The sequence below is a fragment of the Manis pentadactyla genome, chromosome 3 (genome assembly GCF_030020395.1).
Source record: "Manis pentadactyla isolate mManPen7 chromosome 3, mManPen7.hap1, whole genome shotgun sequence".
Classification (NCBI taxonomy): domain Eukaryota; kingdom Metazoa; phylum Chordata; class Mammalia; order Pholidota; family Manidae; genus Manis; species Manis pentadactyla.
Window position 1 is genome coordinate 220,184,318 of NC_080021.1, and position 16,812 is coordinate 220,201,129.

The window sequence follows — 16,812 nt, forward strand, 5'->3', positions numbered from 1 at the left end:
TGCCGGCTTCCAAAACAGACACCTGTGAGGGTGGTGGCAGCTTCTGGAATGTTTGTAAAGCGGCCAGGTCATTCCAAGCTCAGCTCCAGCTCTGCAGCTGCTTTGAGGTCCTCCCTGGCTTATTTCCTTATGAACTGGGTTCCCGTCTTAATGTACATTTACCGCAAGGCTAAGCCTGACCTATCTGCTGCCAGATTCTTCCTTCCCAGTGTGAATGATGTAGAGAAAATCTGTACCAACTGGAAACCCACGCTGTTGGACCCCCTGCCAGCCGACTCAGGCCCGTCTCCCTGGGGCTCCAGCCCTGGCCCACCGGACCAGAGGGCTGTGGAGAGCAGTGCTGTGCCCCCGGTGCACGCTGTAAAGGTATCGAAATACGACAAGCCCTGGCAAAGTAAGTGGATTAAGTAACAGAAGTAACTTTAAAATGTTTATTTAGGCTTCCTTAAAACATCCCGCCCTTTCCCATCTGCACTGTGGAGGCTGGGCCACCCAGCACAGCGCTCCCAACTGCACTGCGATGCGGCAGCCACTCCCTGAGGCTGTCCCACCCTGCACTCCGGGCCCTATCGGTGTTTAAGTTTGAGAACCATGAAGCCAACTATCTTCTACCCCGAGTCACTGCCCTTGGCTCTCTTGAGCTGTCCACACACCTGTGGACCCTAGAGCACCTCCATCTGCCTGCCTCTTAGCTGTTCACAGGCTCTGCTGCAGCCATCAACCTTCAATTAGATGAAACCCCCACTTCCAAGCTCCCCTAAGGCTGCTGCTCAGACCAGCCCGAACTAACCCTTCAAGGTGAAGGACAGCACCAAGGAAAGAAACATGTCCCACCTCCTAGTGGAGTGGTGGCACCCCAGTCGGGCGTGGCCATGCTCCTCTATGCGGGCTGTGCACTTCGAGAGGTCACAGGCGCCCCGGCCTCTGATGGGGCGGTTTGGTGCTTCCCTTCTTGAGGACAGCAAGTCTCAGGACACTGGCGGGACACCCGCTGCTGAGACTCCTGGGAGGCCAGATGCAAGCCTGGTTATGGCAGCAAAGCTTGCTGCCCTTGGTGCCTCAAACCTTGTGTCCCGCTGCAGAGGCGAAGGTGGACTTTTATCGGCACATTCAATTCTGGAGGATCGGAAAAGAGCTGTGCTCGGGTGGCCTGACCCTGTCCACGGTTAAGGGAAGGCTCCCACAGTTTGCACTAAATTCGCATCCAAAGACGTGTATAAAATGTTCTGCTCTCTGTAGCCCTTGTTCTGTGTGGGATCTTGGGGGGCCTCTACCGGAAGAGCCGGTACATCCGGGGGAGGCGCCCGTCTTTGCTCAACAGCGCGGCCTGGATGTGCTCGTAAGTCGGCAGGTCAGTCAGATCGCCCAGGGCAGCCACCGCAGGCTTTCTGCGCAGCATTTTGGAAGCAACTCTTTTGATGTCTTCTGGCCTCACATTACCTAGAGATCAAAAGGACATCGGGGGAACACCTGACGCCTGCTCTGGTTCCATTCCTCTGCACGGCCCAGCTGTGGTCACAAGATGGATTGGGGAGGGGCTTTAGGGGTGGTCACCAATCTGCCACTGTCCCCACCACCTTCGGGGGAGGGGTGCTGAGAACCCCAGAGGGTCAGGAAGCGGCCACGTGGGGACTGCAGTGTGAATCAGGGTGAAATGACAGTGTTTTTCTTAGTAAACAGGTTAAAGTCAATGGCTTCAGATTATTTTAAAATGCATAAAAACATGCCCACCCTAAGAGGCACTGGGGTATTTAAAGAAGAAAAAGCTCCTCATCTCATGAGTTACCTACAAGATGTGTCTGCAGGGAAGGAAAAAAAAAAAAGTAAAAACAAAAGTCCTCAGGGCATCCAGGCCAGAAAAGGGAGGCAAGACAAGGGGCTGAGGGGCTGCACAGGGAACCTAGGAACCACGCCGACCAGCAGGTTCACCCTGCTACCGAGGAAGAGGACTTGGGAGATAAGGTACTGTCGTACTCAGGGACTAAGGGGGTCCCCCACGGGGGACAGGGCCCCACGTGAGGGTCAGAGTGCTGTGCCCAGCAGGACTGAAGCTGAGAACCATCCCATGGGGACCCACAGTGCAACAGTGCTGGTCTGACCCTTCTGAGGTCTCAGACCCTCTGCGAATCTGAAGAAGCTAAGCTAAACCTGGGCTGCGCCGGGTGCTTTCCGTCCCCTCCCAGACCCTGCTGTGAAACCTGGAGTGGTGGCACACGGCCTAGTTGTGAGGGGGCAGAAAGCGGGGGCAGCTGGGGTGCAGAACCTGTGAGGAAGGCAGGCTTGTGGGTGTGGGAGCCACGCCCACCCAGGGCCCAACACCCCTCCTAGGAGGGACAGAAAGTCCCACCTGAGCCTGCCCGAGGCCATCGTCAGCCTGCCTGTGAGCACGATACTCACGGATGAGCGCGCACAGCTCGTGGGGCAGCTTTCTGGAGCGGGTGGCCAGCACCTGCCTCCCTACGTCCTCGAAAATCACGGGCCTGGACTCCAGGTTCATCATGAGCATGGACATCAGCTGCGTCTTGGCTCGCTCCAACTCCACCTGCGGGGGCACCCGGCGGCACCAGGTCACACACGCAGCACAGCCAGCACAGGGGCTGCCCGAAGTGTGTCCTGGCGAGAGGCCTTCCACTCATCCGCGGCAAAACAAGCAAACAGAAGCTCAAGCCATGGCCTAATCCTGCCATGCTTCCTCTTCCTCCTCTGCCTTTCCTGGGCAGGCCCCCTGCCACACTGGAAGTAAGGATGAAACATGCTTCCCTTGAGTTTTTTCTTATGTTTAAGGTTTGTCATACAGCATGAGAGGTATAAACCGCCAAACACCCAAAATCCAGGACCCCAAAGCTGGCCACACAAGGGAAGTGGCAGTCACAAGGGGAGGAAATTCAGCACAGATTCCAGGGCTCCAGCAGACCCCGGTGCAGGGCCTGGGCAGCTGTGTCCACCACGCTGCCTGGGGAACTCAGGGAACCAGCTCAACCAACCAACTCTATCTTGAGCCTCTCTGACCAAGTATGAAATTTAAAACTTTGTGGCTCCAGCAAATTACGTTCAAGTTCAGCCTGTATTTGCAGGCACAGAAAGGGAGCCGGGCAAGGACAGCCATGCCAGTGAACCTGGGAGCTACCAGACTTTGAGGAACAGACACTGGAAATACCCCAGCTGTTGAGATTCTGCATCATTTCTTAAGCATAATAATTCCTAATTTAAGACATATTATTTTTACTTTTGTAAAAAGTAAGGATCAGGCAGATCCTTACAGCTCATCTCAAACTGGCTTCACATTAGCACTGAAACACTAACATCCAGGTCTTTAAACATGTCTTTATGTTTTAAATAATGTCTCTCTTTTTAATTAAAAAGGGAGTGTGTGATTCCAGCAGGAAACATGGAACGTGCAGAACAGTAAGATGCAGCACACGGCCAGCCCTGAGAGACCGTCCATCCACAATCCACAATCCACGCAGAACCTCACTGTTACTTCCTATGTGTACAAAATCTTACTTTTGCCAGTTCTGGTCCAGAAAGTAACAAGGTTTCTAAACACATGAGGTACCAAAAATTAGCAAAAGAAGAGGAAACAGAAGCTGAGGTTAAGATATAAAACAGAGTCGGGAAAAAGCTAGAAAGATGCCGAGTCACAGCAGCATCTCCGAGGCCCGCTCGCTCTCCATCCTGCTGCCCTGATTCACACTGTTCTGCAGGGTGGCTGAGAAGAACATACAGACTTTTCTGTGGTATTTCTTCCAGTAAAGCTGAAAAAGGACACGGGGGGCTCACAGGACTGGCTGGTCAGTGGACGTGAGCCGACCAGAGTGCTGGGAGAGGGAGTGGGGCTCCCCACAGGAGCAGCTTAGCTGTAGGCCAGGGTTACCCCTGGGCTGCTGAGATACTGGGGCTGGAGACACAGGGAGTAGGCCCCCTGCCAACCCCCAACGCCATGTTCTTCACCTGTCCAATGCTGGGGGAGATGTGGAAATGGCACCATGCTGTGCCCCCCACTTACCCCATCCACGGTTCCAGCCATTAAAATGAATTCCTTTGTGATGATTTCTACCATTTCTCGAACCTATGAGAGACAGCATGCAGATGAACAGTATGAACTGAACCCAACAGCCTTTTTTACCCAGTCTGCACGAGCAGCTTCACACCGAGACACGAACTGTGAAGGGTGTGGAGGCTGGCTTGACCCCGGCCCTCACCTGTCTTGGGTCAGCACTGGCGTGGATACACAGGAGGCCTGTGTCCTCGTAGCTATGGTGGTAGGAGGTCGCATTGTACATCCAGTGGTGCCTGGGGAACATGGAGAAAGGGACACTCGCTAGGTGGTATCAAACCCAGAAGTGCCCACAGCTGGGCCTAGCGACCCCGGGGACAGCAGGCGGAAGGCCTACCTGTTGAGCACGTTGAGGTATAGCCTGGTAAACATGCCCTTGCCGGGCCCACCGGCCGAGAAGGAGCCCCCACCTCCCATCATCATGTTCAGCACGGCAAAGGGGATGAAGTCTTCCTCCTGCAGGAGACGGGAGGGCAGAGCTCAGCAGAGGTGACTCCTGACTTCAGGACGGGCTGTGGGGCCCAGCCGGGGCTTACCAAGAAAGAACAGCTCTCCAGTCCTATCATGATGTGTGTGAGCTCGGGGAACGGTGCTGGGCCCAGGCTGACGTTGGACATGTCTTTTTCTAGCTGTAACCAAGAAGAACAAATGAGTGTGCCTGTGCAAAAAAACAACTTGGCTTGCACACTGCTCGGGTCAGATGATCTTAAAAATGATTCTGCAGGAATCAGTGCAAACGCTGGTCCCTCCCTCTGGGACAAGAACTATCCTTGGCCTTCTGCTTGAGCCAAACTCAGCTCTGAGAAGCACTTTATTCCAGAAAGGAGACAGGCATCACTCTGAGACCAGAACCTGTATTCAGGCAAGGCCTGTCTGTTCTAATGCCTTCAGAAAAGTACAAAAACACCAAGTGCAGAAGTTGGAAAGGCCCTTGTAACTCAGGGTGTGGGATCTTTACCTTGACGGCGCCCCCAGTGTACTGTGCCACGGATCTATCAATGTCTGCAACCCCCTCGCTTCCCCAGGCCGGCCGGGCTCCCAGGAGGTGCCTTCTGGCACATTCCACCAGGTGTGCGTGCTCCACGCCCACCCCGGCCAGGACCATGCGATCAGGGGTGTAGTAGTTCCTCAGATAGGAGTGGAGCACCTCCCGGTCGATCTTTGCGACATTTTCTGCGGGGCAGAAGCGGTGAAGGCCAACCGTGTTCTCCCTGTAAGCAGCCTGAGAAAGGGCACAAGGGAAGCGCAGCTGACAAGGTGGACACAACCAGGGCCCTCACTTGAGGGGCAGCCCACCAGCTGCTTTTTTTAGCTACGGTTTGGCAGCAGCAGTTTCTTGTGTTCATAGCAATAGTAAAACCTACCTCCCCAAAGTGAAAACTCATAAAACTGTGAAATAAAACTCATTCTAGAGATGGAGTGGGAAGGATCCTGTTACTGTAAGAATTGGAAAATCAAGGACTTGTATAAATAGCAGCTCCAGAAGTTAAGAATGTTCCATCGACACCCATAATATGCAGGGATGACATCAGGCAGCAAGCACCCGCTCGACTGCGGGGCTCAGGAGGGCCACCAGGGGGAGGTGGGGCGCTGGTGGGGCCCGTTTTACCTCGTGAACCATCTCCGTGAGAAGCGGCTCTGGGTCCGGCCGCATACCGAGGTCCTCCAGCTCAAACCGAACAGCCATTCGCGCCATCTCAAGCTCCTCATCTGCGAGGAACCCAACACGGGACTCAGACCGCACAGGCCAGGGTAGAGGCCGCGCCGGGCACGAGCTGCCAAGCTGGGCTGAGTGTCGGTGGTCGCTGGATGTGGGCAAAGTCTCCTCTGCCTTCACCAAGGGCAGACCCAGGGGCAGTTGTGGAAGAAGGGGGAGCATGCGCCTTGTGGGCAGGGACCTGTAGGCATCAGGCCGCTCATCTGGCTGTCACGAAGCAACCACCTGGACCTGCTCTGAGCCTTGGCTTACTCCCCAGAGAGGCACGCAGGGCCCTGACCTGTCTGTCCGAAGTGCTGCTGTGAGGGTACGAGGACACTGGATGTGGAGGTGCTCAGAACACAAAGCCACGCCCAGCACCAGGTGCTGTTTCACCAGCTCACTGGGACGAGTGCAGTCTTAGAAAGTGAAGGCCAGGCTGCTGCGAGAGGACCATTAGGCTGCCTGGAGCAGTCAGCACGGCCCTCTCTCCTGGCCCCCTGCTGGCACAGAGCTCAAGAGTCCCGCGTCTGCAAGGCCAAGGACGGGAGCGTAGACTGGCACAAGGACATTTTTAGTGGTGTGCCAGTCAGGGCGTTCAAAGACAGTCTGCGATGCCTTTCTGAAACCAAAGAACCAATTTCTCTAGAAATGCCAAAGGACAGAGAATACAGTGCTCTCTCCAGGGGCGGGCCTCCACACACCTCCAGTCCAGCCCAGACCCCTCGGGCAGCCCAGACATACCTGTCAGCCTGGGGTGCAGGACCACGTCAGCCAGCAAGCTGACCACTGTGTCCAGGCCTTTAGAGTCAGCAGACACAGCATACATGGTGGTGTCTCTGGAAAGACACAATGCCAGGCACTAAGGTCACAGCAGACACAGGCCAGCAGGGATGTTTTCATCGATCTGCATTAAGGATCGGCACAGGCTTGGTGCTTTTGCCTTTCCCATCTTAGAGTGACTCCCGGGGGGCCAAACCTGACCCTGGCTGAGTGCTGGAGTGAAAGGCGCTATCCAGCCGAGATGGGCAGAGCCAGGCCTGGGTCCCTACCAGCACAGGTCCCTCCACCGTGGGCCACTTCATACCTGCGCTTTCTGCGTGTCTGCTACATGGACTGACTGCAGGGTATGGAAGCATGTTTGGCTTCATTGGCTGGGGGGACCAACAGGCCGGAGCACTAGCCCCAGCAGAGGCACTGCAAGCAGATATGCCCAGTGAGTCAGCCAGGCTGGCACAAGCACACCAACCAGAGCCTGAGGTGGGGCAGGAGACTGAGGAACCGACACAATGCCACACGGACTCCACCAAGCCTGAAAGGGGACATGGCCACCAGTGTCTCTGCAGAAGGGTGGCTCTCGGCGAGGCCACAGCACTGCATGGGGAGGGCAGGACAGCAGCCTGAGGGGAAGAGAGGGCTGTGGGGGTCAGGATACTGCCTGCCTGCCCCGAGGAGGAGCTGCCTGGGAAGACGAGATCTGAGGCAAGAACAGAAAGTCTCACACACTAGGCCCTGAGTGCGGACTCTGCACACAGGCAGCTGGAAGCCTCCAATTTCCAATGAACCTTTTTTGAAAATGTGAAAAAGCTGCCTCCATGTTAACTCTAACTCCTGGCAGCTGCCAATCTCTTACTGTATTTTTCCAGCATCCAGATGTAAATAATCAACCCCTGAAAGAAGTGTGATCTCTGTACACCCATCTCACACTGCTCTGAGCAGAGCATTCTGAGGGGCTCCATGTGGGGCATCCACCACCTATCCTTGTCCACAGCGCCCCTACCCAGTATGCACCCCAGCTGCATCTGGGACCTCACACTCTCCCCAGTCAGGACTGCTCCCTGGCCTGTGCCGCGCCGCCCACCTCACCCCTTGCTCTGTCCGGCAAACTCCTTCTAGGACCAGCCCCAGCATCACCTGCTATCACTTCTTTCCTGACCCCAGACCTGGCCAGCTGCTTGCCCCCCATGCTCCCACCACCCCTAGCTCCTGGTTCTTGGGTCCATCACCTGCGGTGCAGCACTCGGCCTGATCTGTGAGCATCTTGGGGCAGGGCCTGCTTTGCATCCCCAGTGCCCAGCCAGCAGCCTCCTGGGGACTTCGTGGCCCTTGAAGCGTGCTCCTCTGTGTAAGTGTCATCACCTGTGGGCTTTGCCCATCCAATTCTCCACCCAACTCCACCCAGGCCGGCGCTGGCTCACCATAACCTCGAGAGCCTCTTTGGTGGGAGGGGCTCAGTGGGACTCTGACCAAGGATGAGAAAGTTCCACGTGATTGCAAAACAAGCTCTTAAAGTGAAAACTGGAGTACCTTGACGTCTGGCAGTCACAGATACCCCCATGCTTTTCCAAGGTAAGCAGAATCTCATCCTTGCTGTCAAATCGATCAGTAGACTAGTAAAAAGCAAAGAAAAAAATGAATCAAGATAAGCAATTCCTAAAATACAGTTAAGAAGAAAACTTACTTTTTCTTTCAAAGAACACATGAAATTCAAATTATTTTTTGACTTAACAGATCACTCGTTAACATTAACTTGGCAACTTAACCATTCATCAAAATAACCATTCTAAAAATGAGAAACTTGATTCTTCCCAAATATAGTCTTAAAAATCACAAATTGGACACTGACCGAAAATGCCAATTTTTCCAGAAAGTGAGCAATTCCACTAAGATATTTTGCTTCATATCTTGATCCTGAATTAATAAGAACTGGCAATAAAAAAAATGGACAGGTTAAGTCAAATGTTCAAAAGTGAAGTTTAATCGAGAAACCTTTCAAAATCACAAATGACTAAGTAGCAAAATTCAATTACATGAGGGTGATGGACATGCTTGTTATCTTGATCACGAGAATAGTCACACAGCTATAAGTGTTCGCCAACAGTTACGGATGTGCCTTTTTATCCGTGGTGGTAAACTTTTAGAATGAAAGGTAGAAAAAGGAAAAAAACCACCCCCAAAATGGCCATGGTTCATAGTTTTCAGACCTCATACCATGCTCCCCCTCACGAATACAATTCACAGAGGGTGTCCTCATTACGACAGCCCACCGAAGCTTGTGGTGGTAAAACAAACGGGCCACCCAAAGCCGCACCAACAGTACTTACTTCCCACCGTACAAAACTGCCCAAACTTATTTTGGGATGCCACGCGAAGCCCATTGTCCAGTGTGGTGACTTTGGTTTCAAACTTTTCCTGTCCATCAACTGCAGCGAAGACGGGCTTTGGTACTCCAGGTAAGGGAGAAGAGAGCGGGATGTCGGGGCAGGCACCGCCGCTGCTGAACGGTCTGTGCGCGGGGGCTCCGGGGCTGAAAGGGGGGCGGCTGGCGGTTACGCAAGACCCAGGCACCGGGCTCGTGGTGGCCGCCCAGGCGCCGTCGGGCACATTCCGTCTGCCTTGCAGCCAACACCTCCCTTTCTGGAGGACTTTTTTCTACACTCCTCAAGAGACAATGCAGAGCATGATCAAGAGCCCCATTGCCGGGTACAAATTCTGGCTCTACCCAGGGACTCCCTGCCATCTCTGTGCGACAGCGACGACGGCGCCTCGCTCCGAGGGAGGCGGTGGGGGCTGAATCAGGCAGTGGGTCCCCACAGCCCTTGGCCGGGCCTGGAAGGCCCCGCCCGCCCGGCTCACCGCCCCCACGGCGTCTGTCCCCTGTCCGGCCTGCCGCGCGCCCACCGGCACTGTGCCCCTGGCGTGGCGCTTCCCACTCATCTCTCGGCTCAAGTACCACGTCCTCGGACGGCAGCTACCCCTCGTCGTTTTACCTGTACTTTCTCCTGTTACTTTCTGTCACTGAACGCTGCTTACTTACTTAAGGGCATTTAAGGGGCTGCTGACTGTGCTACTGTCTGTGGCCACTGCGCGGGGACAGCAACGGGAGCGGCCGAGGCCAGCTGCGCCTGCACGAGGGGGCCGGCCGCCTGCGCGGGAGGGCGGCGGGGGCTGGAGACGCCGGGTACCGCAGAGACGCGGCCCAGCCGTCCGGGGCCCGGCCCTGGCGCGGGCGGAACCGCGGCTCTGCGGGCCTGAGGGCGCCGAGGCCCCGCAGGCGCGGCCGCACGAGGGGGCGCGCGGCAGGAGGGGCCGCGGCTAACGCGTCACGCGGCCCGGGACGGGGCCCGCTGGCCGGGAGAGCGGGGGAGAGGCTCGGCGGCCGGGGAATGAGCGGCGGACGGGGGCCGAGGCCCGGGACGCCCGGAGGGGAGGCGCCCCCGTCGCTCCGGGGTCGAGGCCGGGGCCCCGCGGTCCGAGCCCGACCGCGCGACGCCGCGTCTGGGAGCGGGGAAGCCACGGGCAGAACGTCCGTTGGGACGCGAACCGCCCCGGGCCCCGGCCGCCGCTCGGCTCGCTCTCGGCTCACCTCGGACGCGAGCGGCGCCAGGAGCCCGAGCCTCGCAATAGCCGCGTCGCCGCCAGCAACATAGCCGCCATCTCGTGTCTCCGCCCGCCGCTTCTGTCGTCACTTCCGCTTCCTTCCGCGACGCCCTGCCCACTTGGCACGGGCCCGCGGCATTGCGGCTCGAGCTTCCGGTGCGCAGAGCGGAAGCCGCGGCCCTAGGCTCGAAACGGCGGGTGGGCGGCGGGTGCGGGCAGTTCGGCCCGCGGCCTGGGCAGAGCCGGGGGCCATGGAGCCGCCGCTGTCGGGCTAGGGAGGGCTGGCGCTGCCGGGTCCGCGGCGATGGCGGGCTACGCGCGTCGTCCGGGTTTCCCTCCGCTGTCGCGAGCCCAGAGCCTCACCATTCCTGATGGTGAGTGACGGGGGCCGGGCCGGGGAGCTGGGTCGTGGGGCTGGGGGCCGGGGCCGTCCAGCAGAGCGGCCGCGCCCCACCCCGGGCCCCCCTCGCCCCCGTGAGGTCCCGCCGAGGCGGCCACGCAGAGCGCGCGGTGAAGTCGCTCTTGTTATTACAGCTCCAGCGTTCTATGAGCGCCTGTCCTGTCTCCCCCAGCTAGACTGTGAGCGCCCCCCTGGCAGGGATCTGGACTCCCACTTCTTCGGCATTCGGCCGACGTTTATGTGCTATGTACCCAGTCCAGTGCTAGCTTCCGTTGGAGGCACAGGTGAGAGACAAGCCGCAGGGACCCATGCACCCGCACTACCGTAGGTCCCTGGCTGTAGCAGTAACTCGCCCCTTCACCCAGCAGTGAGCACTGAGAGCCACTGCCTGCCAGGCACCAGGAATACAAGGTGCAGAGTGGTTCCACCCGCTAGGACCTCACAGTCTAGTTTTGGGGAGACCCCTGCCCCAGACAATTCAGTATGGGGTGGCAAGGTGCCACAATGGAAGTATACCCAGTGGGAACATAGGAAGCCACCTCCCTTCCAGGTGGTGGTGGGGATGGAAAGGAAGTCTTCGTCCAGTAGGTCGTGATGGAAGCCATCTAGCAGCTGGCAGTGACCACTGTCAGTTACTCCTCCCTGAGCAGCTACACTGCCAGCTGTCCAGGGTGCGCAGCAAGCATTTAAGCATCAAGGGTTTGAGGGGCTATTGGCAACTCACAAAGGCACTCAGGAGGTATCACAAGGCATAGGGGGATATACACAGCCCTTGAACATCAAAACCCACTGAGTGCTTTTTCAGAATCACAGATGGCAGGGCCCTTGGAATTCAAACCATCTCCAGGGGCAGGAGCCTGGAGCTTCGGTTTTTAAAAAGTTCTCCAGAATATGAGAACCACTGTAATAGGGACCTCTTGTCAAAAAAAAAAAAGTGGTCATAATGGCTTCCCAGGAGATCATGATGGGGTGATGGTGTCTCTGTAGATTTTGGCTTCGGAAAAGGGTTAGGTGCTAAGCAAGGCCCATCAGGAGCCCAGGAGATGCATTTTGGAGGTGGAGTAGTTCTGCAATCCTTTCTTTTTCTCTCTGACTTGCAGTGCCAGGCACGTGTCCAATTGCAAGTTGTCGGTTTGACAGCCTGTAACTAGCACACCTGGAGCAAACTGGGCACAGGAGCCCCTGATGTACGAGGAGCATGGGCCCAGGGACACGGGGAGGTGGGGGCCGCAGCTGGGAGGTCTGAGGAGACCGTGAGTGCCAGGATTACGTGAGTCAACCACGAACAGTTGGCACATGGGCTTAGGTAACTGGTGACCGAAAGGGCCAGTTGGTACTGGGAGAGCAGGAAGGAAGGGGAGAGAGAAGGGAGAGGTGGGTGGTTGGGTAGGGAAAAGGAGAGGCTGAGCAGTGATCCCCAGTATGGCTGTTCCTTTGGGCCTCTGACAGCCCCTGGTGGAGGCTGTGCCACAGGCTAGCTAACAGTCCACATGGGAGGGGAAGCACATCGTGGTCTAAAGATTCCCACGTTGTCTCCATGGGCAGCAAGGTATGGGAACCAGGGTTGGGATTGGGAGGGAGAACTCAGGACGCAGAAGGAGAGCTGCTGTTGGCCAGCTTTCTCATTTCCTAGTGTCACTGAGCTCTGGTGGAACGACGGGTGGCATTCTAGATTTTAGATGTGGTCATGTTCTGGCAAGAGAAATGATCTCTTAGTGACCTTCAGGAGACTGCACCTGTTGACGTCCATTATTATTTCAGATGATAAGCTTGAAGACCTTGAAGAGGCAAATCCCTTCTCCTTTAAAGAGTTTCTAAAAACTAAGAACCTCAGCCTGTCGAAAGAGGACACAACCAAGCGTAGAATCTACCCAAAGGTAAATCTGAGGAGTTGTGTACAGTGACCTCAGACAGAAAAGACCTCCAGAGCACCTCTCTCAGGTTGCTCGCGCCTTTGGAGGAGACAGTGCCGGAGTCACGGGGCGGGGCAAGGCAGCGCCAAGACAAGTGGGGAGGTCGTGTGGGTTAGGGAGCTTTCCTGATAAATGAGATTGGGCCTTCCTTTTTGTCCGGGTGGTGAGTATCCAGAAAGAGAGGCCTGCAGTGGCTTCTGGGCCTGAGCCCTGCCTCCCACCATTCCTTTAGGAAGCCACGAGGCACTTGCTGGGGCTGGACCACAGCTCCCCAACCTCCCAAACCACGACATATGATCTGGATTATCAGCAGCCGTTTTTTGAAGATCTAACAGGAGCTGGTGACCTCCTGGATGCGGACGATGAGGATGAGGACAATGGGTGGAATGGGACCTATCTTCCATCCACTGTGGAGCAGACCCACTCCTCAAGGGCCACTGCCAGCACGTCGCCCTGTGGCACATATGTCTCCTTTTTTTCTGACCCATCAGAGCTGGTGGGTCCTGATGCTCTGCACCCGTGGACACTGAGTGACTCCGACTCTCGTGTCTCTCCGGTGGGGAGCCCCAGTGCAGACTTCACAGCCCACGGAGAGACGCTGGGGGACAGGCACCTTCGGACACTGCAGATAAGTTACGAAGCAGTAAGTGAGGGGCTGTGTGGCGGCATCTGAGAGGCTCAGAGGAGACTGGTGGCCTGGGGCTTTGGCTGCAGGTTGGGGTGCAGCAGCCCACTAGTCTCCCCTTGTGCTGCCCAGTCACCTCTGTCAGTGTAGCTGCCTCTGAAGGGCTGTGGAGTGTGGCCCTTCTGGGGCGTGAACTGGAACAGAGTTGAGGCCCTCAAAGGGCTGTCCTCTCAGAAAAGGGTACGCTCTGGCCATCAGCTCAGGACATGTTGCCAAGTGCTCTGAGTAGAGGAGATTTTTGAGGCCTTCAGGAGACTTCGCACCTGTGAAAAGTGAAACAGGAGTCTGTGATCATAGGCCCTTAAAAAGTAGACATTTTTATTCTTGGTTTTTCTCTGTAAGCAGAGTAGGTTGACTCTAGAATATTCCTGTTTATGAAGAAGTTCCAGAGCCAAATTGCAGAGGACAGACCCCTTTTGAGTGAGACATACTGAGTTTCTAATAAGGATTTTCTTTCTCTACAGCTGAAAGATGAAAATTCTAAGCTAAGAAGAAAGCTGACTGAGGTTCAGAGCTTCTCTGAAACTCAAACAGAAATGTATGTAAGCTTTTAGTTAGGATCACAATTCAAAACATCTTCAACACGGCCAATTTTTAAAAGATAATGAAGTGATTGAGTTGAGCTGGGTTTTATTGTATGTAAATCCTCAGCATTGAACATAGTTCTTGTGTTCTGTGTAAAAGCTTATTTTAAACATTAGACCAAAACCAACTGCGGCTGACGAGCTGACCCCCGAGGGCGCCCTCGCTGAGGTCATCCCAGAACAATGGGCTCTTAGGGTTCTCAGCAAATCAACCCAATTAAAACACCTTTTAGAAGCTGCCTTAGTGTTGCTCACCTGAGTCATGAAGGGCTCTGTGTTTCTCTTTAATGAGGGTGAGGACGCTGGAGCGGAAACTAGAAGCAAAGATGATAAAGGAGGAGAGCGACTACCGTGACCTGGAGTCCGTGGTTCAGCAGGTGGAGCAGAATCTGGAGCTGATGACGGTACGGGGAGAGATTGCCGCTCTCCCCAGGGAGGGGGCTGTGGCCTGCAGAGGTGCAGGTTCTGTGAGAAAGGGTCCCTCGCCCCGGGCTGCCTGGTCGGGAGGCTAGCTGGAAGGGGGTGAGGGCGGAGGGGCTGCGAAGGGGTGGATGGGTCCTGCACCCGTATTGCATGTCAGTGACGCCCTTTGTTTTCTGGGGAGGGTTAACAGAAACGGGCTGTAAAGGCTGAAAATCACATCATGAAGCTGAAACAGGAAAAAGGCTTGCTCCAGGTAATTACAGGTCTCAGACATTTTTATGTGTGTGCAAATTCAGGGAGTTTCCAGAAAAGACTGGAAACATCAGCTGGGGCTTTCCCTGCCCAACAGATGGAATACCTAAAACCAGAACCACGCCTGCTGCCCTCTGGGGCCTTAAGGAGGGAAACAGTTCTGTCCGGTTTCTTCCGCCTGATGAGAGCCACAGGCACTCACTGTATTACTGGGTGGCTTGTGCACGTGGGCAGGCTTCTCACTTCTGTAGATGGGTGCTGAGGATAGGCTGAAGTCCAGGACGCTGTCAGGCCCACCTGTGTCTCTTGGGAGCACCCCACACACACACACATGCTTGGAAAGAGCTCCTGTTGCTGTGGGGCCAGGCCCCCACCCCTCAGCTGCCATGTTTGGGTTTGCACCCCTGTTCAGCAGGGAAGGTTCTTGCACTCACTCACTACTCTCCACCAGGCGCAGGTGTCTAACTTCAGGCGGGAGAATGAAGCCCTGCGGTCTGGCCAGGGCGCCAGCCTGACTATGGTGAAGCAGAACACCGATGTGGCCTTGCAGAACCTCCGTGTTGTCATGAACAACGCACATTCCTCAATAAAGTGAGTGCCCGGGGGCTGGGGTCAGCGCTGGCAGGTGGCCCGTAGCCTGGAAGGACTGCGCTTAGCACTGGTATTCAGATTGCTGGGGCCTTCGGGCTTCAGGAGGGGCAGTGCACTGGACAGTCTGTTAATGCCAAGGTCGCAGGATGTGTACTCGGACAGCAGGCTCTTGAATGGTAATAGCCATACTTACCTGAGCATTAATGTCAGACAGGCGGGAAGCTCTGCTCCTTTGCTTACAAAACACCAAAGTTCTAAATGAAAAGGAGTATTTCCTCTAGTTGTAGAAAACAAATTCATAGACGACCACAGTGCAGCGCTTGGCATGGTGAGGACGCTGGAGCATCAGCTGCTGCCCTCATGGGTAAGCACCATCGCCTGCCTGCTGCAGCTGAGCTCTGCAGGGACAGCAGTGCCCAGTCCAGCAGGAGCATGGTGGGCATAACTAAGCCCATTCCACTTAGGTTGAGTGCTTCAGAGTAAATCTAAGATTTTAAAAACCTGCACTTTTCTCTCAAGCCTCTTGGCTTTGATGCTTGTTCTCGCTGTTGAACAGTTGTAGCAGCATTTAACATCCATGTTTCCTTTTAGGCAGCTGGTTTCTGGAGCTGAAACATTGAATCTTGTTGCTGAAATCCTTAAATCCATAGACAGAATTTCTGAAATTAAAGACGAGGAGGAGGAGGAGACAACGGCAGAGTCTTGAGAACCACTGAGATGCTTCCAGTTCACAGCTGTTTGCATCCTGAAGTCAATACTTACTGGATTTGATTGTGTCTTTAAAATGCAGTCTTCACCTGTAGTAAAAATATTTTATCACAAGGTACTAATTTCATGACCTAAAACAGTATTAGTTGTCAACAGCAATGAGGAGCAGCTCCTGTACCTGTGAGCTGCACCTGTAGTTTCTATGCAGCCCTTCTGGGTGAACTCCCCACTCTTTTATGGTTTCTAATCGGTTGGGAGACATTTTTATAAAAGCCAGTGATATGTTAACGGTTACTAAACATGAAAACAGTAGTTCCGTAGTGTTTCCATCGTCATTCCAGAACATTAACTGTAGGATAAGTTCAATTGATTGCCCTTGATTTTGTGAGCAAAGACAAACACTAAATGAGCCATAAACCAAACGATCGCCTTGGACAGGGACTTGTGCCTTTTCGCCACCACTCTGCCCCCTCTGGCTCTCTGTCCGCGCGTGTGGCCTTCACAGGGGTGGCTCCTGCGGCTGGTGGCCCGAGTGTGGACGCCTGTGTGGTGGGGACTGCTGTCCTCCAACGGACCAAGGTCAGCACAGGCATTCCACGGTGCAAAGCCATGTAAATGCACCTTTTGTGGGTTTTTAGACTTAAAAAACTGCTTTTGGCTGGAGGGTTTTCATACATTTCAAGTGGCATTTTGTACAGTGACGTGTAGAAGTCAGGAATATAGAGTATGTGCAGAGCCTTTTGGAGTTAGTTTGAGGTCTCCGGGTGCCTTTACAACTGCTCTCTGATGTAGGGAAGGCGTAACACACACTGTATGCCTCTGGCTGTTTGCCTGTAGACATTTTTTAAATTTCCTTTTCCCCTCCTGTTCAGATTGACAGTTTATTTAATAAAGTCTAGAAGTCATGCACTGTCCCTCATTTTCTGAACTTAGTTCTTTATGCTTGAGAATCACGCTGCTGTTGCCCTTATCCTGATGGGTGACTCGTACTGTTAAATTAAGCATTGGTCTCCTGGCCCGTGAGACCAAAGGTGGACTCAGACTACCGCCTCGGGACCGCAGGCCTGAGTGTGGGTGGGGGATGCGTGGGGCAGATAGCCTGGTGTCCCCTCCGGCCACCTGC

The 16,812-nt window shown here is 55.0% G+C and overlaps 2 protein-coding genes across 8 annotated transcripts; one reads left to right on the forward strand and one right to left on the reverse strand.

Annotated features, from left to right (window-relative positions):
- Positions 1 to 417: 417 nt before the first annotated feature.
- PMPCA (peptidase, mitochondrial processing subunit alpha) lies at positions 418 to 10,243 on the reverse strand. Of its 3 annotated transcripts, none has more exons than XM_036901500.2 (13): positions 10,120 to 10,243; positions 8,858 to 9,060; positions 8,380 to 8,459; positions 8,061 to 8,143; positions 6,498 to 6,592; positions 5,667 to 5,767; positions 5,016 to 5,279; positions 4,594 to 4,686; positions 4,395 to 4,513; positions 4,203 to 4,293; positions 4,007 to 4,069; positions 2,398 to 2,542; positions 418 to 1,440 (listed from the first exon to the last, which is right to left on the reverse strand). In XM_036901500.2, exons 1-13 carry the CDS (start codon positions 10,188 to 10,190, stop codon positions 1,271 to 1,273), a joined length of 1,578 nt encoding a protein of 525 aa, XP_036757395.2. In that variant the 5' UTR covers positions 10,191 to 10,243; the 3' UTR covers positions 418 to 1,270. The 3 variants fall into 3 exon arrangements, with proteins under 3 accessions (XP_036757395.2, XP_036757397.2, XP_036757396.2); XM_036901501.2 differs by lacking the exon at positions 418 to 1,440 and adding an exon at positions 1,677 to 2,263 and having other exon boundaries at positions 2,348 to 2,542; XM_036901502.2 differs by lacking the exons at positions 8,858 to 9,060; positions 10,120 to 10,243 and having other exon boundaries at positions 6,498 to 6,590; positions 8,380 to 8,435.
- Positions 10,244 to 10,288: 45 nt separating this feature from the next.
- ENTR1 (endosome associated trafficking regulator 1) lies at positions 10,289 to 16,603 on the forward strand. Of its 5 annotated transcripts, none has more exons than XM_036901504.2 (9): positions 10,289 to 10,507; positions 10,668 to 10,817; positions 12,295 to 12,410; positions 12,679 to 13,089; positions 13,596 to 13,669; positions 14,008 to 14,119; positions 14,329 to 14,391; positions 14,842 to 14,981; positions 15,573 to 16,603. In XM_036901504.2, the coding sequence occupies exons 1-9, from the start codon at positions 10,438 to 10,440 to the stop codon at positions 15,685 to 15,687; spliced, it is 1,251 nt and encodes a 416-aa protein (XP_036757399.2). In that variant the 5' UTR covers positions 10,289 to 10,437; the 3' UTR covers positions 15,688 to 16,603. The 5 variants fall into 5 exon arrangements, with proteins under 5 accessions (XP_036757399.2, XP_036757402.2, XP_057355211.1 ...); XM_057499228.1 differs by having other exon boundaries at positions 10,363 to 10,507; positions 10,706 to 10,817; XM_057499230.1 differs by lacking the exon at positions 10,668 to 10,817 and adding an exon at positions 11,634 to 11,839 and having other exon boundaries at positions 10,371 to 10,507.
- The last annotated feature ends 209 nt before the right edge of the window (positions 16,604 to 16,812 follow it).